At 40.9% G+C, this 25,099-nt stretch overlaps 1 protein-coding gene across 1 annotated transcript in view; it reads right to left on the reverse strand.

The window, feature by feature from the left end:
* The window catches only part of LOC309474979 (uncharacterized protein), a gene marked incomplete at its 3' end in the record, with an annotated part of 83,229 nt that extends 58,402 nt beyond the window's left edge, over positions 1-24,827 (reverse strand). Inside the window, exons 1-4 of the mRNA XM_082137598.1 lie at positions 24,591-24,827; positions 18,092-18,128; positions 17,922-17,989; positions 10,068-10,244 (exon numbers count right to left, since the gene is read on the reverse strand). Of these exons, the coding sequence (XP_081993724.1) occupies positions 10,068-10,122 (55 nt within the window). The 5' untranslated portion in view covers positions 10,123-10,244; positions 17,922-17,989; positions 18,092-18,128; positions 24,591-24,827. The remainder of the gene's footprint in view (positions 1-10,067; positions 10,245-17,921; positions 17,990-18,091; positions 18,129-24,590) is intronic.
* Between the last annotated feature and the right edge of the window lie 272 nt (positions 24,828-25,099).

Below are 25,099 nucleotides of genomic sequence, written 5' to 3' on the forward strand. Positions count from 1 at the left end.
GCCGCGTTAACCAATCAGGAGCCTGCTTGCTGTTGTCACGTGGTGAAGTGACAGATTGTTATTTTATGTTTGGCCTCAATAAATTATTTTGTAATATGACTAAAATGCACAACAATAAAGCAAATCTTTCACATAAAAACTCGATTTCAATATATGATACTCATTTTGTATTGAATGCTATTTATTCCATATCTATTCTAGATTATATGAAACATTGTTAATCTAATGTAAAGACAACAAACACAATTTAGTGTATACAAAAAAAAAAAAATATCACAGGACAGGTTTAACTTTTGGAGGCTGGCTCCATTTATTATCAAAACAAAAATAAATGACAGATTAGGTGGGTGCGGACGAGGGTGAACCTCGCGCCGTGCTGTACAGCGCGGGCTCGTCAGGCAGCGACCATTCGAGGCCGAGGCCTTATGCGGCCTACGCTGTTCTCGTTAGCGGCCTCACCGTTAGGTCCACCAAACCTAGCTCCTGTAGCAAATTGTGAAACTCCTGAAACCTCCAGAGGATCTGGTGGACCCGAGTACAGCGTCGATGTCCCCTACGCAGCTGTTTCTGCTCTCCAGAGCATATACGAGCGGTGACTCTCTCGATTAATGCTACTGCTAATGCTCGATAAACATCTAAAAAAGATGGCCGCCAACGGGTTTCGAAACGTTCGCCTCCAGATTTCGCCTCTTATGCGCGTAAATTTCGCTTCAAACTTTTGTTTTACTCGCGTCAATTTCGCTCTTGACGCGCGAATTAACACAAAGTGGTCAAGCGTATAACTAGACGCGGCAGGCATGAATTTGACGCGCTATTCGCGTTCGGTGTGAACGCGCAGTAAGATGGTAAATCTTAGCAGTTAATCCACAAATCACATGCGTGCCGAACCGTGGGCCCTGTTGTATGGATCACAGATCAACATATCTGGTTGCACCCAGGGCTCTCAAGTGTCACGCATTGAGCGTGACAGTCACTCATTTCGGTCTTCCCGCCACACATTGTATTTCTCACGCGGAAAAACTATTTATAATATATTTAATATGCCGCAGCCCCCAACATTTCTCTGGCCGTGCAGCTCTCACGGTTCAGCAGGAATCAAGCACGTTATGGTCGTGCCTGCCACGACGTATCAGCCAATCAAAAAAAAAAGAAAAGGGCTACACAATAGCCAATCAGAAAATAGCACTATTGTATCTGGGTAAGATTTAACGCAACAACCAATGAAAATAAGCATATCCTGGAATTGTTCATGTGCCCGATAGTTTCGTTCACCCATAGAGGAAATCACTCCAAGCTCCGAGCATCACTTTGAGCACAGAGTAAGTTATGATCTCCTATTTTAATGTTACAACAAATTCACAACTTGTTTGACACAAATAGTGACAACTTGACTGCTGTTAGAGAATGTTTCCCAGATAATTAGCATCAGGTTTTCATGAGTGTGTAACTTAGCCAACAGTTTTACAGCCTGTTCACTGCTCAGCTGACAACACCTGCTCAGAACAAGTAGTCTAGGCTTAGTCATATTTTCGTTATCACACAATGACTGACATATTGTCACATTATAAACATCTCTCTCTCTCTCCAAAAAGGCTTAATAATTTGATTAGCACAAAATAAATTAAAGTGTATTGCATAGTGGATATTATAGGTCACTTTTAAAATAATGTTTTTTATATATTTTTTTATATTTGTCTTTTATTATATCCTGGCCATGGATGCATTAATCATTGTATCTGTCTTTCTCTTTCAAATATGTAAGGTAAAAAGCAATTATGCATCCTCTCATTCGCCCTGAGAGGAGAGTCCCCTAAAAAGACCAGGTTAGAGGATGCTGGCCCAGAGAAGGTGGCGAAAAGGGTAGGCCCATTAGATGAGGAGACAGAGGAAGAGACAGTGCAGGTCGAAGGCAACAAGTCCAAAAAGGCAACAAACACTTACAATAAAAAACACCAGTGTTACGTACGCCGCGCTTCGTAATTTTTGTTTGTGCGTATGTTGCTGCATATGCGTGTTGTGTATGTCTGTGTACTTTGTTTCAGGTGTGAAGCTCGATTGGAGAGTCCGCCTGTCAATCTGCTGACGTCTGGAATCGCGCCACCAATCGCCTGTCGCCGTGCAGTTTATGAATGGCTCTAACTTCAATGGCAGCAGTCGAGACAGACTCTGGGTTGGGAAAGAGTTTGCACACTCTGTGAAGACGGTTCTCTTGTTCGAGAGACCAGTCTGAGAGACTGATCATTGTTTGGGGTTCGCTGCTTTTGTGATCTTGCAGTTAGATCAGTTCTCTTTGTGTTACTCTTGGTAACTTGCGCGAATATGTTTTGTGTTGCCCTTGGTAACTTACGTGCTTGCAGTGCCTGCTAAGTGTTTATTGCTGTCATGAAATATTCATCTCAGTTCATCGTTCAACATTGTGCAGACTGACGGGAGAGGTTGTGAGTCAGGTAAGCAGGTCGCGACCTACATTTGCACACGTAGTTTATTGAGATGTATTAGTGTTATTAATGTACTAGTGTTAGGAGTGGTGCTAACTATGTATGTTTTTGTTTTAGTTAGTATAGTTTAGTTATAGCGTCTCGTACGCTGAAGATGTTTATTTCTACCTCTTTTGTTGATAGTTAGTTTAGTTCTTTAACTTTAGTTAAAGGGGCTTTTTGTTATATTCAGTTTTTGATTTAAGCACCACTCTTTTGCTCTTTCCTCTCCCTCAGTTTGTCTGTACTTTTGATTATTCTGGTTACGTTGTACGAATTGTAAATATTTATTACTTATTACTAATTTATTACAGATGAAGCATTAAAATCTTTCAACTAAGTCATAGATTGTTGTCTGTTCCTGTTCCATTGCAATTCCTGTTACTGTATTGACACACACACATGCAAAACTTTTGTTACGTCTAATAATATTCCTAGACAAATAACATCTAATTAACGAGGTACGTAACATATTTGGGGGCTCATCCTAACTTTTATATTGGTTACAATATTATCTTGTGTAATATTTGTTTGTGTGTGTTTTTTAGTGTGGTGCGGGAAACTGCTCTGGAAACGAATTAGTGCATGTTGAAGTGAGTATGGGGGAATATTGACAATGAATACTTTTGATTTGCAATCATTTATTGCTGATCCAACTTTGGAAATTTTTGATCGATGTAGAAAAGACGATTTGTTGCAGATAGCTGAATACTATCGCATTCCTGTGGTGAGGCAATCTCTAAAGCACATTATTAAGAATGAAATTTGGAAACACTTGGTCGAATTAAAAGTATTTTTATTTCCAGATGCGGATAGTGAGAGAGACGTATGACTAGTGTGGTAAGTTTGGAGGAAGCAAAAGGTGAGGATGCCGAGGTGGAGGTTGAGGCCGAGCCCAAGGCTGTCTTACCACCCTTCTACCCACTTTCTCCGCCTTCCATTGACTCTGGGGGTGATGCGCGACTGAGGGTCCGCCTAGCCTGAATACAGATGGAAGCGCAGGAACGGGCTGAGACGCGCCAAGCCGAAATTAAGCTACGCCTAGAATACGTAAACTAGAATTTGAAGCTGAGACACAGGTGAAACTGCGACAGCTCGAGTTGGAGTCAGCGAAGGTTGTCTCGGGTCGAACTGCGCAGCCTAGCCCTGTTATTTCAGTAAATTCTGAAAATTCTGTGAGTGATGTTTCGACCACTACATTTGATGTTAGTAAACAGATAGCTTTAGTGCCTCACTTTAGAGAATCCGAAGTGGATGCGTACTTCGCTGCTTTTGAGCGTGTGGCTGCTGCACTTCGGTGGCCAAAAGAGGTTTGGTGTCTTTTACTACAATGTCGATTAGTTGGAAAAGCACAGGAAGTCTGTTCTGCACTAACCTTAGAGGAAAGCATGCAATACGATATAGTAAAGAACGCTGTTCTTCGTGCATATGAATTGGTGCCTGAGGCATATCGGCAACGTTTCAGGAACCGTAAGAAGGTAGCTCAGACATTTGTGGAATTTGCCCGTGAGAAGGGAATTCTTTTTGATAAATGGTTGTCTTCTAACAACGTGCAAGATTAGAGTTCGTTAAGAGAGCTAATGCTTTTAGAAGATTTTAAGAATTGTCTATCGGAACGAGTAGTCACGTACCTGAATGAGCAAAAGGTCACAATGTTATCACAAGCTGCGATTCTTGCGGATGAGTATGTGTTAACGCATAAGAGTGTGTTCGCTTTACCCCGACCAGAGAAAATAGTGAGTTCGTTTTCAACTCAAAATTCAAGTACCCGTGCTAAAACCAGTTCACCACAGAATAAAGAAACACGAGAATGTTTTTATTGCCACAAGATGGGACACCTTATTTCTGTTTTTCCTTATTTCATAATCTCTTTGGATTTGGTATATGAGCAATTATTAATAACAACAACAAAAACACTAATAATAATGAATGAAACACCCCCATTCTCGCAACCTGTACAAACTTTTTATAAAATTAAAAACATTTTTTTTATATTTTATGTTTATTTCTAGAAATTAATAAAATCATGTGAATGGGTGACCATAAGTGTAATTGAAATCTAGTAAAATGTTAAAACAAATTAAAAATGGCTTTTTGTATTCAAATAAAATACATTTATGAAAAATGTACATTACATTAAGATTTATATATACATCTAAACTATTTATAACATTTATATATAACTCTGGCTAGATAAGTAATTATATGCAAATCCACAGATCTTTATCTACAGATCAAGCATAAAATAGGGGGTATTGAATCATCTCAGAGTGAGTTTTACCGCGCAGTGACATGCTGTTTAAATGCTGAATAGAGGATGGCTGAGAAAGAGTTTCTGAAGAGTAAATATTAAAGTCAGCAAATCTGGCAGATTGAGTGGACTTAGCCAAATTTTTGAATGTTTCCAACTCTCATGCCCCTCCCCCACTACCAGCTAGCACCCTCCCATCGAGTTCGTGCTTGTCAGTGCGTGTGTACCTGATTTTCTGTGAACGTGTCTGTCTCTTCAGCATCGATCAACACCATGGACTCGGAGGTAGGCTAATCTACCCATAGATAGCAATAACCGAGGAATTGGAAGCTTGTTAGTAGATTTTCTCTCCGCCATCACGCTTCATACAATCCAACACACCTGCGAACTTCAGGCGTGTGCATGTGATATTGTGCGCAGGGGAGGGGTATCTGTGGCGTGTGCACGAACTGTGATTGACGGTCAGATCTCACACCCTGATTGGACCAGAAGAACCGGGAGCGGTGGATTTTTGCAAAACAAATAACAGGCTCCAGGTGGAGGTAGAAGCGCAGGGTGTTTTCTAAAACCGGCTGATTTATGTTGTTCTGTCGGAGCATAGTGCCGGTTTCAGTGAATATGATAAAAAAAATCTTTAATCTGTCCAACACAACATACTGCTCAAAAACGTTTCAGGAGCTTTACTATGCTTTTTTGCCTTTTCTGGAGCTTAACAGTAACAACCAGGTGAGGTGCAGGTGAGGACACATTTGAGCTGCACGCACTGCAGTCTGAGCTGGAAGCTGTTGAGAAACAGATCCACAACCTTTTATTGAGACAGGCCGAGCTGAGAGACCGGTGTTTGGCTCTTGAAACATCACGCGCCGATGCACACAAATCAGTGTTTAACATTACTAACCCGCTGACTCCGACCGCGTCTACTCCGTGCGTTCCTCAGCATCGGTCGCAATCAGCCATGGTCTCATTCACTCCGGCTCCAACACGCCACCACGAAGCCTGGGTGGTTCCGCAGCGGAAGACGCGAGTCAGGTTTAGACCAAGACTTTCTCCGACCCTCCCGGTTTTCGAGTTATCCACACAAAACCGCTTCTCCCCTCTACGCGAAACAGAACACGATGCTGTGATCATCAGCGATTCCATCGTTCGGCACGTACACGCTACGTTAGGTAAAAGTAAGGTGCAAAGTCACTGCTTTCCTGGTGCTCGTGTTTCTGAAATCGCTGCTCGCGTTCCCGAGATCCTGAACGGTGACGAGCGCGTCGGAACTGTGGTCCTGCACGCGGGAGTGAACGACATCAGGCTGCGCCAGACGGAGATTCTGAAGAAAGACTTCAGGAATCTAATCGATACGGTACGCAGCACATCGCCTGAAACAACGATCATTGTGTCAGGACCGCTTCCCACGTACCAACTAGGGCATGAAAAGTTCAGCAGATTATTTGCGCTAAATGAATGGTTAATGTCATGGTGCAATGAGCAGAAACTGCTCTTTGTAAATAATTGGAATCTGTTTTGGGAGCGTCCTAGGCTTTTCCGTGCTGATGGCTTACACCCAAGCAGATTCGGAGCAGATCTTCTGTCAGATAACATCTCCAAAATGTTAAATACCCTTTGACTAGTAACCAAAAGTCCAAATCATAGTCTCTGCTGCACCAATTCAACTGATATAAATACTAGTGTAGAACATTGCATAGAAACCGTGTCTATTCCTCGTTTAGTGAGATCAAATAATAAATCTACTGCAGGATCTAGGAAAAATCTAATTGTTATTAAAACAGAAAATGTTGCTATTAATAAACAAAAACTATTTCTAAAGCTAGGTCTTCTAAACATTAGATCACTCACACCTAAGGCAGTTATTGTAAATGAAATAGTCACAGATAATAGCTTCGATGTACTTTGCCTTACTGAAACCTGGCTTAAACCAAATGATTATTTCGGTATTAATGAGTCTACTCCTCCTGGATATTGTTATAAGCATGAGCCCCGTCTGATTGGTCGTGGCGGAGGTGTTGCAACCATTTATAGCGATATTCTAAATGTTACTCAGAAAACGGGTTATAAGTTTATTTCATTTGAAGTACTTGTACTAAATGTTACGCTCTTAGATGTTAGAAAAACATCCCTATTATCTCTAGCCTTGGCTACCGTATATAGACCGCCAGGGCCTTACGCTGATTTCCTAAAAGAGTTTGCAGATTTTCTCTCAGACCTATTAGTCAATGTCGATAAAGCATTAATTGTTGGAGATTTTAACATACACGTAGATAATCCAAATGATGCGTTAGGAGCTGCGTTTACAGATTTATTAAATTCATTTGGGGTCAAGCAAAACGTCACCGGACCAACACATCATCTTAATCATACACTCGATTTAATTATATCACATGGAACCGATCCAACCGATATAGATATCATTCCACAAAGTGATGAAGTCACTGATCACTACATGGTAACTTGCATATTACGTACTGCTGTAATATGTCATGCGGCGTCGCGTTATCAACCAGGCAGAACAATCCTCCCATCCACCATAGATAATTTCTCAAATTGCTTATCTAATCTGTCTCAGCTGCCGCCTGAACCCAAACAAACAGATGAACTAGAAGAACTAACTAGCACTATGAGCACCATTCTCTCTAGAACATTGGATGTGGTTGCACCTATTAAATTAAAAAAAGGTCAGAGAGAAAAATAAAGCACCATGGTATAACAATACTACGCATGTTTTAAAGAGAGAAACCCGTATTTTAGAGTGTAAATGGAAACAAACTAATTTAGAGGTCTTTAGAATCGCGTGGAAAGACAGTATGTCACGTTATAAAAAGGCACTAAAAGCGGCCAGGGCTGAGCACCTCCGCAAACTAATAGAAAACAACCAAAACAATCCAAGGTTTTTATTTAACACCGTGGCTAGACTAACAAATAAACAGACGTCACCCGAACAAAATATCCCGTTACAGTTCAGTAGTAATAATTTCATGAACTTCTTCACTGAGAAAATAGAAAGCATCAGAACCACAATTGTAAACGTTCAATCTTCAATCGCGCCTTATAATTCAGCTTCAATTATCACCCCGCAAGAACAATTACAGTGCTTTACAACTATAGAACAAAAAGAGTTAAATAAACGTATCACTTCATCTAAAACAACAACATGTTTATTAGATCCTATACCAACTAAACTACTGAAAGAAGTGTTAACTGTAGTGGAAGAGCCTCTCCTCAATATTATTAACTCGTCTTTATCTTTAGGTCATGTTCCAAGAACATTTAAACTGGCAGTTATAAAACCTCTCATTAAGAAACCACAATTAGATCATAATAATCTAGCAAATTATAGACCCATTTCAAATCTTCCATTTATGTCTAAAATATTAGAAAAAGTGGTGTCCGCTCAACTGGGCTCTTTCTTGCAACAAACTGATATCTATGAAAAGTTTCAGTCTGGATTCAGACCGCATCATAGCACTGAAACTGCGCTCGTTAAAATCACAAATGATTTACTTTTAGCTTATGACCAAGGCTGTATCTCAATACTAGTTTTACTTGATCTTAGTGCTGCGTTCGATACTATAGATCATACATTACTCTTAGATCGACTACAAAATTATACTGGTGTTCAAGGACAAGCACTAAGCTGGTTCAAATCATACCTATCTGACCGCTACCATTTTGTCTATTTAAATGGAGAAAAATCGATCATAACTCCAGTAAACTATGGAGTGCCGCAGGGATCTGTGTTAGGCCCTCTGTTATTTTCAATATATATGATGCCACTTGGAAATATTATAAGAAAACATGGAATTAGTTTCCATTGTTATGCTGATGACACTCAAATATATATTTCATCACGGCCGGATGAAAACGCTACATTTTCCAAATTGACAGAGTGTGTTAAAGATATAAAAGATTGGATGACGCGTAATTTTCTTTTATTAAATCCAGACAAGACAGAGGTAATACTTATCGGTTCAAAAAAACGCCCACAAAACCTCGCACAATACAACTTTAACATCATAGGATGTCCTGTTACTTTATCCTCTACAGTAAAAGACCTGGGTGTTATACTCGATTGCAACCTGTCTTTTGAAAATCATATTTCATATGTTACAAAAACAGCCTTTTTCCACCTTAGAAACATTGCTAAGCTACGTAATATGCTATCAGTTTCTGATGCAGAAAAGTTAGTTCATGCATTCATGACCTCGAGACTGGATTACTGTAATGCTTTATTAGCTGTACAAGCTACAAACAATAAACAAGCTACAGTTAGTCCAAAATGCCGCCGCTAGAGTTCTTACGAGATCAAGAAAATATGATCATATAACACCGATTTTATCATCACTGCATTGGTTACCTATAAAGTTCCGTATTAATTACAAGGTATTGCTACTGACTTATAAAGCCCTAAACGGCTTAGCTCCAGTCTATTTAACGGATCTTCTATCGCCCTATAATCCATCGCGCTCTTTAAGATCACTAAATTCAAGGCTTTTGGTCATACCTAGGATATCCAGAACCACCAAAGGAGGGAGAGCATTTTCACATTTGGCTCCAAAACTCTGGAATAGTCTTCCTGATACTGTTCGTTGCTCAGACTCGCTCTCCCAGTTTAAAACTAGATTAAAGTCGCATCTCTTCAGCCAGGCATTCATATAATCCCACAGTTCAAACTACAATCCGGCCTCTAGCTCATAAATGCCAGAGGAGAACTGGCCCCCGACTGAGCCTGGGTTCTCCCAAGGTTTTTTTTCTCCATTAGGTCACCTGATGGAGTTTTAGGACACCATTAGGTCACTTGATGGAGTTTTTCGGTTCCTTGCCACTGTTGCCTTTGGCTTGCTCAGTTGGGGATATTTTGGGGATATTTAATTTAATTTTATCAATCAATAAATTCCTCTTGAAACAAACTTTGTTGTATTATTTTAATTTAATACTGTGAAGCTGCTTTGATACAATCTGTATTGTGAAAAGCGCTATACAAATAAACTTAACTTGACAACCACAAGTACGAAAAGTATTGAATTTGGATCAATCCTGTCCAAAAATTGCAGTATCGGAGCTGATAGATACTGAATATTGGATCAGTGCACCCCTGTTGACAACCAATATAAATGTTTCATTTGAGTTTCAGGATATTTTCTACCCAGTTCATGGAAAGTGCACTGTATGTTATTTTTTTTTTTTTACTTTAACTATGTTATTTCACAGCTCCTATAGCTTTTCTTTTCTTTTCTTTTTTACTACAACCACAAAATCTGTTGAACTGCTTGAAGTTTTATAACCTTAATGATCTTCAGCATCATTAATAAATAAAAATAAAAATAAACGCCAACCTCTTTGTTCTTCAGTATCTTCATCTTTTATCCTGCAGGACTCTGGATCACTCATGTTCTCACTGTCCTCAATCTTCTTCACTTGTAGACTGATGGGAATAATCCAGCATTTATTGGTGAACTGCAGTGGGAGGAGCTTCACTGAAGGGGAATCAGTGTGTGGTAGGAGGAGCAGATCTGCCCAAATCAAAAATAAATCATCAAATTTGTTTTCACAATTTTACACATTGTATGCATTTATGTTCATCTATCAAAATGTACATTTGTACAAAACATGTAGAAAAACATGAATAAATACCAGAATTAAAATAATCCAAATATAAAGAAAATGTAAGAATATAAATACAATAGGATAAACTAAACTAAAACTAACAGACTAATATAAGCAACACATTTAGATTCATTTTCATTCAATTGTTTTTTAGTTTGTAGTTGTTTTACATAAAACATGGTTTATCACAGACTATAACAAAATAAATTGTAGATTTCAAAAGTGGTGATGATGCAGTTTGTCTCAGTCTGTTGACACCAGTGAAATGAGCTTTAAGTGTCAGTTTACAGGTGATTGAAGACATCAGCATAATGAATGAGCTGAAAACTATTAAACTATAGACATTCAAAATAGAGGCTTTTTAGCAGCTGTTAATAGTGACACTCCTGAAACAAGCTTTACAGATCAACAGCAGAGATCTGACTTCATTTGAGTCAGGATATGCTGAACTAAAAAAACTGCTTTGTCGTGTAATGGCAAATTTTGATTTTCATTGATTGCTGTATTGATTTTCATTTACTTTCAGTATAAGACATTGAAATGACCCTTGCTGTACGTGGTCTGGCTATTGTAGACTAATGTGTGTGTGTTTCTCTTAGCACTGGGTAACAGGTGAGGCGTCAGGAGGAGGCAGATTGAAAAGGGACCCTTACGGTCAGAGGTCTCCCAATTTAGAACTTGTGAGTTTGTAAGAATAAACTCAGCAGGATTAGATCACTAGCAGAGAAACCTCTCCTTGTTTAGATGGGAGCCTGAAGTCGGGTAACCTTGAAAGCAGTATAAAGGCTCCTCTGCCTTTCCTCCCGTTGTCGCACATTTGCTTCACAGACTGTACTGCTGACTTCTGTGTTTCAACTGGGCCTTCTTGCAAGAATAAATACTTTAAAAGATAACCTGACTCAGAAATGTCTCTTACGCAGTGATGAATGTTTAATGATATATTTTTTTGCCACTACAGTCATAATATTGTTCCCACAATCTGAGACGAATAAAACATCAATAATACAAAAAACAACAACATCAAAACAAATACAAATGACACCCATCTTTGCAGTAGTTCTTTTCTTTTCTGCTTATTTTATTAATAACTAGCCTTCCCTAACAGCGGGATAAGATATTAATTTGAACATAAATTTAGTTTGATTTTCCAATAACTACAAATAAATTAATTAGATCATTAATTTCTCACAGACGTAGTATAAAATATTTAGAAGTAACGTGAAATGTGGAATGGGTATTCAATTTCATTTTAACAATGTAAAGTAGGGTAACTAAAGCATATTTTATGATTGTGTAAATATAGAAAGCATTGTAAACTATTTCAGAAAAGTGAGTCAATGCGGTGCACATTTATAGACATTTTTTTCAGTAAACACAAAACTCTTATAACTTTTCTCAAAACAAATGCATACATGCTCTCTCTGAGCCCCAGCCGTACTAGCCTGTGCTTAGATTGTTAAAATAGGGCTCTCTGGATCTCAAAGTGCTGTGGTTAACAGTGTTAAGACACACGCAAACACTACGAATGTTATAATGCAGCTAAAGCAAGAACCAAGGCTTCTTCGGGACAGCATTCTCGCATTGAGAAGCGCAATTACACAACATTTTAAGATGAGGAGGTGCTCTTTTGGTTTTCAACTGTGAAATCAGACACTACTGATATTTATATAGTACATTTACCGTTATGAATTATGATATAATTTGGTTTGTTGGTCCGTTGGGTCGGATTGCTTTCACATATCAAGCGAACCGTTCCAGAGTATGTTTGCTATCGGTCCGAGACCACCTTCAGGAGGTAAAAATATATACAAAAAAAAATGTATATGGAGTCTTTTCATTCCTCTTCTAATAAATCATCAATGTCTCTTATTATCTGAAAGTGTTTGATCCTTTTAGTCCTTTTATACACTGCAGTGATGGAAAGTATATCATTAATTATTTTAAATGTGTTTGCTTTAGGGGCCACTGGAAAGCTAACTTACTGGTAAGCTCACAACTTTTATGCAATTAGCTTATCATAAACTTGCAAAATCATAAACTACAATTATGGTACAGAAATGTAGGGTATAGCTCTATATTAGGCTAATATAGAATTAAAACAAGATCAAACAAGTTTGTTGTGGAGGATTGTCATGAGGTCAATACCAACAAAGAGGAGGGATGGGAGTTCACATGATCCATCTGGCAAGTAAACAAGTGTTTTTAATGAAACATTTTTTGGAATGGCCTTTAAAACACACTTAAAATTGTTTGTGCTTTCAATATAAATTGTATTTAGTACAAAAGTCTGCTATATGAATAAATGTAAATGCTGGAACGTGAACTACTTTCTGTGGTTTCAGCCATTGTTTGTTTTTTTGTTTTTTGTGTGTGACTGAGAACTAAGAAAACTGAGTGAAAATGTTCCCACATGGGCACTTGCAAACTTAGGTAAAGTTGGTTTTATATTCGCACATTTGCACTTTTTTGCTTAAAAACTGCCTCAATAACAAGCGCAATAAAGCAAATTTTTGCAAAATAAAAGCAGCTACATGATCTTTAGGACAAAGATGGTGAACTACAACACTCTCCACAATCGATCAAAATGGGCAAATATTGTTTTAATGGCATACAAATTCAGTGAACATTCAATGTGTGTGGTAAAGAAGATAGGGACCGTCTAAAAAGTTCTATTTTTTTTTCCATTGTGTGCAAACAGACAACTACATTTTTGCAAAGTACAGATGTACCAGCAAATCTCTCTCACATTATGTGTTCTAATGCTATTGATTGTACTTTAGCAACAATAAAAAGTGAATTAGGAAACCTGCCTCACTATACATAATGTACATAAATATTTTTAGAATAAAATTACATTAATTCACCAAAGGGATTTTTTACTATCCGAAGGTTGTAGCATGTTCCTAGTGACCATACTGACTTACTACTGGTGAAATTTTGACAAAAACTCCCTTACTGTACGTACAGTTGACAAATATGTTTTTTTTTTAATTACTGTAATTCACCCTAAGTATTTTTTCGTGTTCCAAAGGCTGTAGTGTTTTCCTAGTGACCAGACTGACTTACTACAGGTGAAATTTTTACAAAAAGTCCCTTATTGTACGTACAGTTGACAAATATGTTTTTTTTTTTAAATACTGTAATTCACCCTAAGTATTTTTTCGTGTTCCAAAGGGTGTAGTGCTTTCCTAGTGACCAGACTGACTTACTACAGGTGAAATTTTGACAATACCTCCCTTACTGTACAATTATCAAACATGTTTATGTACTGAGCATATTATTACATATGTTTATTACATATGTTTATGAAATAAACTGTAAATCACCTATAGTGTTTTTTTTATATATATCCCAAAGGTTGTAGTACTTTCCTAGTGAAAGCACTGACTTACTACAGGTGAAATTTTGACAAAAAGTCCCCGTACCTACAGTTGACAAATATGTTTTAAAAAAAAATTACTGTAATTCACCCTAAGTATTTTTTCATGTTCCAAAGGCTGTAGTGTTTTCCTACGGACCAGACTGACTTACTACAGGTGAAATTTTGACAATACCTCCCTTACTGTACAATTATCAAATATGTTTATGTAATGAGCATATTATTACATATGTTTATGAAATAAACTGTAAATCACCTATAGTGTTTTTTTTTTATATATCCCAAAGGTTGTAGTACTTTCCTAATGACCAGACTGACTTACTACAGGTGAAATTTTGACTATAACTCCCTTACTGTACGTACAATTATCAAATAAGTTTATGAAAAAATTACTGTAATTCACCTAAAGTATTTTGTCATGTTCCAAAGGCTGTAGTGCTTTCCTAGAGACCAGACTGACTTACTACAGGTGAAATTTTGACAATACCTTCCTTACTGTACGTACAATAATCAAATATGTTTATAAAAAAATTACTGTAATTCACCTAAAGTATTTTTTCATGTCCCAAAGGCTGTAGTGCTTTCCTAGTGACCAAACTGACTTACTACAGGTGAAATTTTGACAATACCTAATAATACTGTTTTACATAATAATATAATACTGTAATTTTTATTTATTTTTTAAGGTTGTAGTACATTAATAGGGGCTACATTATTATTAACAGTAGTGACTGAAACTGTACGCATTGGTGCAGCAAATCTGACAGATAATGAACAGCAAGATCATGGAGGCATTCAAGATACTGTACAGTACACTGTTTTATTTCTATTATCTTTCTAATTGTTCATGGAATACCACTGGGATTATACATAAAAGTTGTAATTAATTCCTCGTGGTTAGAGTAATATTCAATTTCACCTCTTCAAAATTTTGCTGTTGTTGATCCTCTCTTGGTTTAAGTTGTTTTGACATTCGGACCCTGAATTTAGGCACGTCGTGACCTTCCACACTTGTAGTGATTGTAATGAATAGTAATTGGACCAATTTTTGAGTCTGTAGGACCAACTCTATAGCGCCACCACCAGTTCAAAAAATGCAACATTAAAAGGGTTATAGCTTTTGAACCCTTTGATGTAGATGTGAATGTAAATAGATGTAAAATGAAACTTAGTACACCTGATTCCACTCATTATGGTAATCACAATCAATATCTTACAATAAGACTCTTGGCTCAGATGATCTTTGGACTGAGCCACACAGAAGTGACTGAACAGATTTTTGATTTTTGCTACCGTTCCCGATATATTTTTCTCCAAATTTGACCTGTATTTGTTGCCTTATGGTAGTTAGCTTAGCATGCTAATTGGTTAACATGAACCATGAACCATTCCGGTTGTGGGTTTGAATGCTGTGTGGCATATTCCCAGATCGCAAGAGGTATTGTGGCCTTAAGTGGTGGAAAAGTTGCTTCTGTTCCAGACATGGTGCCTATATGTGAACGAACTCGATAAATACAACATGCAGCAAATTTATACAAACAATTTTCATTTTGAATTGCTTCTCACTTGAACTATTGGACCTTCTTCATCTTGCCAAAAACACAACTTCCCAGTGGCGCAATGATATGAGTGGCAGGTATCTGACCCAGAGATAATGGGTTCGAGCCCCACGTGGCATGTTTTTAAAAAATTGTGTGTAATGTTGTGTCATGTCGATTCCTTTATTATTCAACGTTGTACTAATCTTTCTTCCTCTTGGATTAATGTATGTCTTGTTCATTCTATGTTCATTCTCATCTGAACTTCTGTTCATTTTGAGTTCATTTTCACCTATACTTCTAAACCAGCTCTTTTTTCTTCAATTTCTGCTGTTTTTACTATTCCTGCTCTTGCTGCTGCTTCAGGGGCTTGGCCCCGTATCGCTGCTTGCAGCTATATTTCCTTTATTAGTACCTTTGAGGGACTAATATGTACTCTATAGGTACAAAAGTGTACCTTTTGAAAAGGTACCGCCACAGTGACAGCTTTTGTACCTTTTTTTCTGAGAGTGAAGATTGGATTTGGTGAGGAGGAGAGTCTTCTCAAAACATTAAGATAACATGTTCTTTCTCTCAAGGAGAGGATACTTTAAATCTAACTGTAAAGTAAAGACTTTAACTAAGAAATGGTCTCTCAACTATAGGTTTCAATGACTCCTGAGACCATTGCTATCAGGGTAGCCTAGAAAAGCAGATGGATGTAGTGACACCTGTTCAGTGGTGGACAGTAACGAAGTAAATGTAATTCGTTACTGTACTTAAGTAGCTTTTTTGCGTATCTGTACTTTACTGAAGTATTTAAATTTGGGAAGACTTTTACTTTAACTCCACTACATTTCAAAGTCAAATATCTTACTTTTTACTCTACTACATTTTCAAAATCAGTCGTTCCTTTTTATTTATGAGTGGATAAAAACTTAACTGGTCAAACGAGCCACCTATCACAGTAGCCTACAACGTGCGCGCTTTGTTTTGAACTTGCCTTGGTGGTATCTATCAAGCGCGAACCAGAGCCGTTAAATATGAGAGTTGCGACCATAGACAGTATATAAGAGGTTGCGATACACACGGCTTGTTCGACTTGAACCGGCGCTGCACAGACCGATCAGTTTATGACATCAAAGTATAGAGCGAAATCGCGAGAGCGATTGAAAAGCATACAGAGCCGTCTACTCTCTAATCGCTCTTGCTGTATTTTAATGTCATTCACCGATTGGTCTGTGCAGTGCGCCGTTTCAAGTCGAACAAGCCAACTGTGATCTCGCCGCCGCGCGGTCACGTGATTCGTGTAGCTCTCAATAGTTCCAAACAATTTGTGTTGCCAATAATTTTAAGCGGGGCAGAGAGCAGCAGCTATTATTGCAGCAATTATCGGTAAATACTGACGCATAATGAACATTGCTTATTACCTTGACACTAAAATCACTTGCATAGCCTATAATAGCATTTTTTTTTTCTGAGGAGTAGCAGAAACACTGCATTAATACGTTTTGGTGTTTAATTTTGTAGGGAAATTGGCTGCTCCCATAATGTAGTGTGTGTATATATATATTCAATGGCATTGTGCAGGTTTATGTGAATGTATCATAACATTAGGATGTTTATAATTATGACCATAGACGCTTGTGAAAAATATGTACAGTAAATACTGTAAATGTATTATACCTTATGGGATCAGTCCCCTTCCGTCCAAAATTAAACACACAAAAAATGTATTCAATTCAAATATATATATATATATATATATATATATATATATATATATATATATATATATATATATATATAGTCTAATTAATGTCATTTTATTAATAGATTGATGTGCCAAGAGTGACAGAGTCTTCACGTAGACTGATAAGCAAGAGTCTTGTGACAAAAATTATAATAGGACATTATAGCAATAAAAAAATCATAGTACTTGGATACTTAAGTACATTTGAAGGCAAATACTTTTTTACTTTTACTCAAGTGAATGTTTAAAAGCAGCACTTCTACTTTTACTTGAGTAATATTTCACCTTGAGTATCTTTACTTTAACTCAAGTACATGGTATGTGTACTTCGTCCACCACTGCACCTGTTAAAGAAGTCATCTTCATCATTTCATCTCTGGAAGCCAGGCTAAATGAGCAAGAACTGTTACTGCATTCCTGGCATGGGCCAGACCCTTACGTTACACCTCAGATATCAAATACAGACATTTAAAGGATACATGAAATAACATTTTCGATAATCACACTGATCATTTCTATAACAAAGTAAAATCTCATAAGCCTAGAGAAGTCATTCAACTCATTTGATATATAGAAGGAAAACTATTGATTAATACCTTGATTATAATCACTCATTAGATATACATTGAAGCAGCAGTGTGTTCCAGAATCCACTTCTTCAGGACTTCATAACAAAAACTTAAGCAACATCCTTATTGTAATGATTCAAGTTATTTATAACGTTGAAAATATGATTAACCTAAAATATCTGCATTTTTTTAATCAATGAAAGAATTGTGTTGTACAAGGAACAGCAGTTCTAGTACATACTTTTACCTAATACATTTATCAAAGTTAATTGAGTGATCATTAGGAACATACTATAACCATTGGAACATGGAAAAAGGAGAAATTACAGTATTTTTTAATAATAAAATGTTTGTACTATACTTACAATAAGGGAGGTATTGTCAAAATTTCACCTGTAGTAAGTCAGTGTGGTCACTAGGAAAGCACTACACCCTTTGGAACATGAAAAAATACTTTAGGTGAATTACAGTAATTTTTTCTTAAACATATTTGTTTATTGTACGTACAGTAAAGGAGGTATTGTCAAAATTTCACCTGTAGTAAGTCAGTCTGGTCAATAGGAAAGCACTACCTTTGGAACATGAAAAAATCCCTTTGGTGAATTACTGTAACTTTTACATAAAACATATTTGCGTACTGTATACAGTAGCCTACACAAAAGAACACTAAAGCAGTCTAGGTGAATACGCAGCAAATATCAAACCTGAAACTATTTTTACCCTGGTTGGCAATATTTTTAATTTTTTTACTTGACTATGTTCATGGTGCTGTCCATGTATGTGGTACTGAGGTCCTACATGATCAAGTCTGCAACTTGGGTAAGTTGGTTTTATATTTGCATATTCGCGGAGTTCCACGTTCAATATCTCGTGAGCTGAATATTGTTACTACACAAAAAACATTGTTTTAATATTTAAATCTTCCTCAAAACGAGCTTTCCTTCGGGTTTGCACTTTGCAGATGGTCCCTTCTTAGCAGCCTGCGCATAGAGATCAATGTATTTTGTTCAGTGCGAAAGAAAGATCGTTTTGAGGAAAATTATTTTGTAGCTTCTGGTGTTTTATCTGTAGTTATGTGATAGGTGTTCTCTTACGAGAGGTCTCTCGTACTGCGTAAGATATCTTACGCTAGGGGAAAATCCTTTTCCGCGAGATATTGAAGCCAAAAATTATCCTTAATTTTGTAATAATGCAAAACGCGTTGCAGCAGCAATGCAGACATAGGCGAGACAGCTCGCGCGCCTATTGGCTGCTCTGCGGCAACTGCAGCAGCCTATCGAGCGAGGCCTGGCGTGACGTCAGACCCAATCAGGGCACTTCGCGCCCGCTGTGTCACGTCCCGCCGAAATGGGCGTGGTCTAGGCCTATAAATATCGCTCGCAGGCAGCTATTATCTGATTTTTCATCCTTCAAGCGAAGCACACGCATCGCTGGAGCTGGATTAGAAGCCGCGCCGTCTGAGAGAGAGCACCTTCAGCGGGACGAGTCACTGAAGTCGCTGGCCGCGCCGCCTTCCTTGCCTTCCTGCTGCGCTATCCGGCGTTATATCCTTTCTCTGCTACTGTGTTTATGTATGTGTGTGTGCTCGCCGCCGCGACACACACTCCCATTGCACTAAAAGAGCTGGGCGTCTTTTTCAAGACGCCCCTTTTCCTGATCACGCAGCTCTCGCGCTCGCTGACGGCGACTGCCCTCACTGCGAGCTGGTTACTGCCTATGGTGACTCTGAGGACTCACCTGGCATCCTTCTCCGAGACTGCTCCTCCTCCGTTTTCTGGTCCCCCCGCGGACGGACCGACCTCCTCTTTCTCGTACATTTCTCATTCCCCTCTGAAGTTCGGGCGACTGGAAATGTCAGTATTGCAGTGAGCAAGCCTGTTGTAATACACGCATGCCTGCAAACAAACGCCAGCACGTTGACGCTCTCTTATAATACTCGCGCTAACTGAGTTATAATGTGTCTCCCCCTGTGGCCCAGTGGCAGACACCCAGGTTTTGCACGCGAGAGACCCGCGTTCGATCCCCGGGTCTACCGGCAGATAAAATTATGCCGTCTATGCTCGCTCTGTCAGTTCCCTGAAAAGGCGACTGCAGATGTGTATTTTGCAGCCAACGAGCGCGTTGTACAACCCGCTCGCCTGCACCCAAACACCGTTTATATGGTGTTCCGTGCGTCACTGGCGTAAGGGAAAAAAAGGGAGTTTTTCTGGTCCCGCTGCGGACGGACCAACCTCCTTTTTCCTATACATTTCCCATTCCCCTCTGGAACTCAGGCGACTGGAAATGTCAATATTGCAGTGAACAAGCCTGTTGTAATGCACGCAGGCCTGCAATAAACGCCAGCATGTTGACGCTCTCTGTTTCTATGGCAACTTCTCGCTCGTTCAGTTCCAGTAAATGTGACTGTTCCAGTGTATCCTGCAGTAAACAAGTCGGTTCTGTCACCCGCTTGCCTGCACACAAACGCCGTTTTTACGGCTACCCAGATAAATCCCATAAGCGTGAATTTTTCTGGTGTCCCGGCCACGGCCGATGGTGTTTTATGTGTAGAAAGAATGCCCACTGCCCAGTGCCCATCTCTACACACAAGCACAGCCCGTCACACAGGGCTTGCGCACATGAATCGACTCAGATCGATTGCGCTTCAAACATGGTGAATGTGCCCACTAACACCACGTTATGCATGTCTCACGGTTTCTGTAAAAACGAAACCAACGTGCATTCGCTTCACTCAAGCGAACAATGCTTTCAGTGTGATATGTGCCCGCTGTCCCGCGCCCACATCCACACATAGACATGACAGTTCCTACGGGAACCGCCCAGCCCTCCCCCTCGCGGTTGACCACCGCAGAGGAGTCGAGCGCGGGCAATCTGCCCGCTGTTATCAGCGCGCCCCATGCCTCAAATGTCACGAGCGCCATGCTTGTGTTACAGCACGCCGAAGCTTCTCCATCGCTGAGCGAGCGGAGCGCGCTTCGTATTCAACCCCTAGCTATCCATGCAGACGCATGGGCAAAGCTACCCGGGGTTTCGAAGTGGGTGCTGAACATTATAGAAAGAGGCTATTCGCTGCAGTTTCGCCGACGCCCTCGCCGCTATGTGGCGCGCGTCGAGACCACGGTAAAAACAGAAGTAGCACATTTACTTCGAGCCGAAGTGACGAAACTATTGAGCAAAGGGGCCATAGAGCCTCTCTCTCTCAAGTTCAGAGCGAAGGAGGGCTATACAGCAGATACTTCCTGGTACCGAAAAAAGACGGGGGTCTCAGACCCATACTAGATCTAAGGCAACTGAACAAAGTGCTTGTGAAGCGACAGTTCAGGATGCTCACGACCAGGCAAATCCTTGTGCAGATTCGCCAAGGAGATTGGTTTGTGTCAATAGATCTGAAAGACGCGTATTTTCAAATACAGATAGCGTCACGTCACAGGCGATATTTGAGATTCGCCTTCGAGGGCCAGGCATATCAGTACACAGTCCTGCCGTTCGGCTTGTCCCTGGCACCCCGTACATTTACGAAGTGCATGGATGCGGCGCTCGCACCCCTCAGAATGAGAGGCATGCGAGTGCTAAACTATTTGGACGATTGGCTGATTCTAGCGCAATCTCGCGCAGTGCTCATAGAACACACGACCATTTTACTCGATCACCTCGAGGATCTGGGTCTGAGTGTCAATTGGGCGAAGAGCTCCCTGTCACCCAGTCAGAAAATATCTTTCCTGGGCACAGAACTGGACTCACTATCCATGATAGCGCGACTATCACAACAGCGCGCGGTAGACATTCGACGCACAGCGAACTCTTTTCGCTGCGGCGCGTCTGTCCCGCTCAAGAGATTTCAGAAGATGCTAGGTCTCATGGCCTCAGCATCGTCAGTGCTCCAGCTGGGCCTGCTCCGCATGCGCCCGCTGCAGTTTTGGCTGAAAGCGCGAGTCCCACGCGAAGCGTGGGCACCCGGTTTGCTTCGCCTCAGGGTCAATCAGAAGTGCGTCACAGCTCTGAAACCCTGGAAAGCGAACGACTGGTACCAATCAGGTGTAAGCCTGGGGACTTCCTCGAGGGTAAAAGTGGTGTCCACGGACGCGTCCACCTCGGGATGGGGAGCGCTGCTCGAGGGCAGACCGTTCTTCGGCCAATGGTCAGAACGGGAGAAGCTCCTGCACATAAACTGCCTCGAAATGCTGGCAGTAGACAACGCGCTGACGCGTTTTTTGTCCCCAAATAAAAGGACACCACGCCTTGGTCCGTTCGGACAACATGTCTGTGGTGTCCTACATAAATCGCCAGGGCGGCATCAGATCCGAGAAACTGTACAGGCTGGCAGAACGCCTCCTGGTATGGGCTCAGTGCAACCTGCGCTCGCTCAGAGCAGCGCACGTGCCAGGGATCTTGAATATAGGACCGGACAGACTGTCCAGGAACAATGTTCCGGCAGGCGAGTGGTCTCTACACCCACAGACAGTCCATCTGCTGTGGAAGAAATTTGGCAGAGCGGAAGTGGACCTGTTTGCGTCTCAAGAAAACGCTCACTGTCAAGAGCAGGAGCGCGCTGGCCCATGTGTGGCCCCGCCGCCCGCTCTATGCTTTTCCCCCCGTCTCTCTCCTGCCTCAGGTGATAGAACGGATCAGGGAAGAAGGATGCTCAGTACTGCTGGTAGCACCGTTCTGGAAAAACCAACCTTGGTTCCCAGTCGTGATGCAGTTAGCAAGTACTGCCCCGTGGCCAGTACCAATGAGGAGAGATCTCCTCTCACAGGCCCGCGGCTCGATCTGGCATCCTCACCCGGAACTATGGTCCCTTCATGTCTGGGCCATCAACGGGTACATGTTGGACTCCCTAAAGGAGTATTAAACACGATCACGCAGGCTAGAGCTCCGTCTACAAGACGACTCTATTCTTCGAAATGGTCGGTGTTTTCGGGCTGGTGCACAGCCCGTGGTCTGTCACCCACAAACTGTGGTATGACGGAGGTGCTTTCCTTCCTACAAGAGCTGTTGGATGGGGGCAGGGCCCCCTCCACGCTCAAAGTTTATGTGGCGGCTATAGCAGCGTTCTCAGAAACAACGCTTGGTCAGTCAATAGGAAGGAACGATTTAGTCATCCGCTTCCTTAGAGGGGCTAAGAGACTGAATCCTCCCAGACCTCCCTCAGTCCCCGTATGAGACCTTTCTACGGTTCTGGAAGCCATGAAAGGTGCGCCATTTGAGCCTTTACAGTCAATCGATTTGAAACACCTGTCTTTCAAGACGGTGTTTTTGCTGGCTCTCGCTTCAGTGAAGCGCATAGGGGATCTGCACGCGCTCTCTGTGAGCGCGGCGTGCATGGAGTTTGGGCCCAATGACTCAAAAGTTATACTCAAACCTAAGCACGGTTATGTTCCAAAATCCCTCAACACACCGTTTAGGGCGCAGGTTATCTCCCTGTCAGCCCTACCAGTCCCTGATGAGGAAAAAGACGCGAGCCTCCTTTGCCCAGTCAGGGCATTACGAGCTTATGTGTCTCGCTCGTCTGTTTTCAGACAGACGGAGCAGCTTTTTGTTTCGTTTAGCGGACGTTCTAAGGGACTAGCCGCGTCGAAACAGAGCCTATCCAGATGGATAGTTGATGCTATAGCGCTGGCATACGCCTCCAAGGGCATGCAGTGCCCATTGGGTGTCAGAGCGCACTCCACGAGAGGCATGGCCTCTTCGTGGGCCTGGTCAAGTGGGATTGCCTTGCAAGATATTTGTATGGCGGCAGGCTGGGCCTCCCCGTCTACATTTATAAGGTTTTATAACCTAGAGGTTCCCGCCCTGCAGGCCAGGCTGCTGTCGGTCTAAATTTACCAGTATTATCTGACCTGATGCGATCAGCTCAGAATGCTGCGTCTGCTGAGCACAGCTCAATGTTCGACAGTATAAAGCTGGGCAAACTGTGTAAGACCCACATTTCCCCATCAGTTCAGGCCGTACCCCGCCCTGTCTGTATGATGAAATTCGCGTCCCATCGACGCTGCTATATGTGGAAGAGTGAGGCTGCACCCCTCCCTCTTCCCGGACTCCCTGTGAGTTCCCTGAGTGCTTGTGCACTATATGTACCCCGGGCTTTCGCCCTTGGGTCTTTGGTGTCAGATCTCAGCATGCACAGCGTTTTACATTGGGTCCCCTAGCGTAAGATATCTTACGCAGTACGAGAGACCTCTCGTTAGAGAACGTACTCGGTTACTAACGTAACCTCGGTTCTCTCTAGAAGAGGGAACGAGTACTGCGTATCTTGCCGTGCATGCACACGCTCTGGTTGCTTCGATGATGAAAAACCAGATAATAGCTGCCTGCGAGCGATATTTATAGGCCTAGACCACGCCCATTTCGGCGGGACGTGACGCAGCGGGCGCGAAGTGCCCTGATTGGGTCTGACGTCACGCCAGGCCTCGCTCGATAGGCTGCTGCAGTTGCCGCAGAGCAGCCAATAGGCGCGCGAGCTGTCTCGCCTATGTCTGCATTGCTGCTGCAACGCGTTTTGCATTATTACAAAATTAAGGATAATTTTTGGCTTCAATATCTCGCGGAAAAGGATTTTCCCCTAGCGTAAGATATCTTACGCAGTACTCGTTCCCTCTTCTAGAGAGAACCGAGGTTACGTTAGTAACCGAGTACGTTTTCTACAACGTTATTGAACGCGGAAGTCCGCGAATGTGCGAATATCGAATATAAAACCAACTTTACCTAAGTCACTTGCAAAGACTCAATATGTTTTACAAAGAAAAAATTTAATAAAAATTAAAAATCTAATTAAAAAAATATTATTATAAATGATATTATCAACCCGAGGGACAGAGTATCTTGGATTAATCTTTGATGAGAAATTGAAAACAAATGTAAGAGTATAATAAATTGCATAACGTTATAGCTAATTATGAATGTGAAGCAACCAAGAGTTCAATGAGTGTTGGTTCTCAACTGGTTTGGCATCCCACTTTCACTTAACACACATAAATTGTAAAAATATCAATGATGAATAAACAGTATAATGTATGGTTAAATAGCAGTGTTACCTTTTTCTCTTCGACGCTCTCCGTCTCAGCAGCCGTATGTGTGTGCGTAACAGTTCATTAGTTACTCAAGTCCGTGCAAATGATGAGTTAGACGAAGCGTCCAGAGTATGCTGCTTTATTGATCTCTTCGGCATGCATTCACATGGCTTTCAATGTTGCAGTTCATTTCCACTGAATATAACAATGGAAATAAGGAAAATATATCTCAGCTCTATTCAGCGCTTCACGCGACCATGCGTGTTCCTGACTACAAAACCCATAATTCCCTCCTGCGCGAACTACAACAAAAACACATCCAACTCCTGTAATTTTTTTCTTCTTTTTTTTTTTTTTTTTTCTCACTGAGGCAACTCTACGGTGCGTAGCCGCGGGAAGACATTTTACCAGGGGGGTGCTGGGGGGCGGGGCTTAATAGACGGGGCTTGATATTGTGGGGCAGTTTTTTTTTTTTTTTTTTTTTTTTTTACAAAATCCTAATATTAAACAGCCCAGACAAAAAGATGAACATA

Source organism: Leuciscus leuciscus, assembly GCF_965113295.1.
Source record: "Leuciscus leuciscus genome assembly, chromosome: 15".
NCBI classification, from domain to species: Eukaryota; Metazoa; Chordata; class Actinopteri; order Cypriniformes; family Leuciscidae; genus Leuciscus; species Leuciscus leuciscus.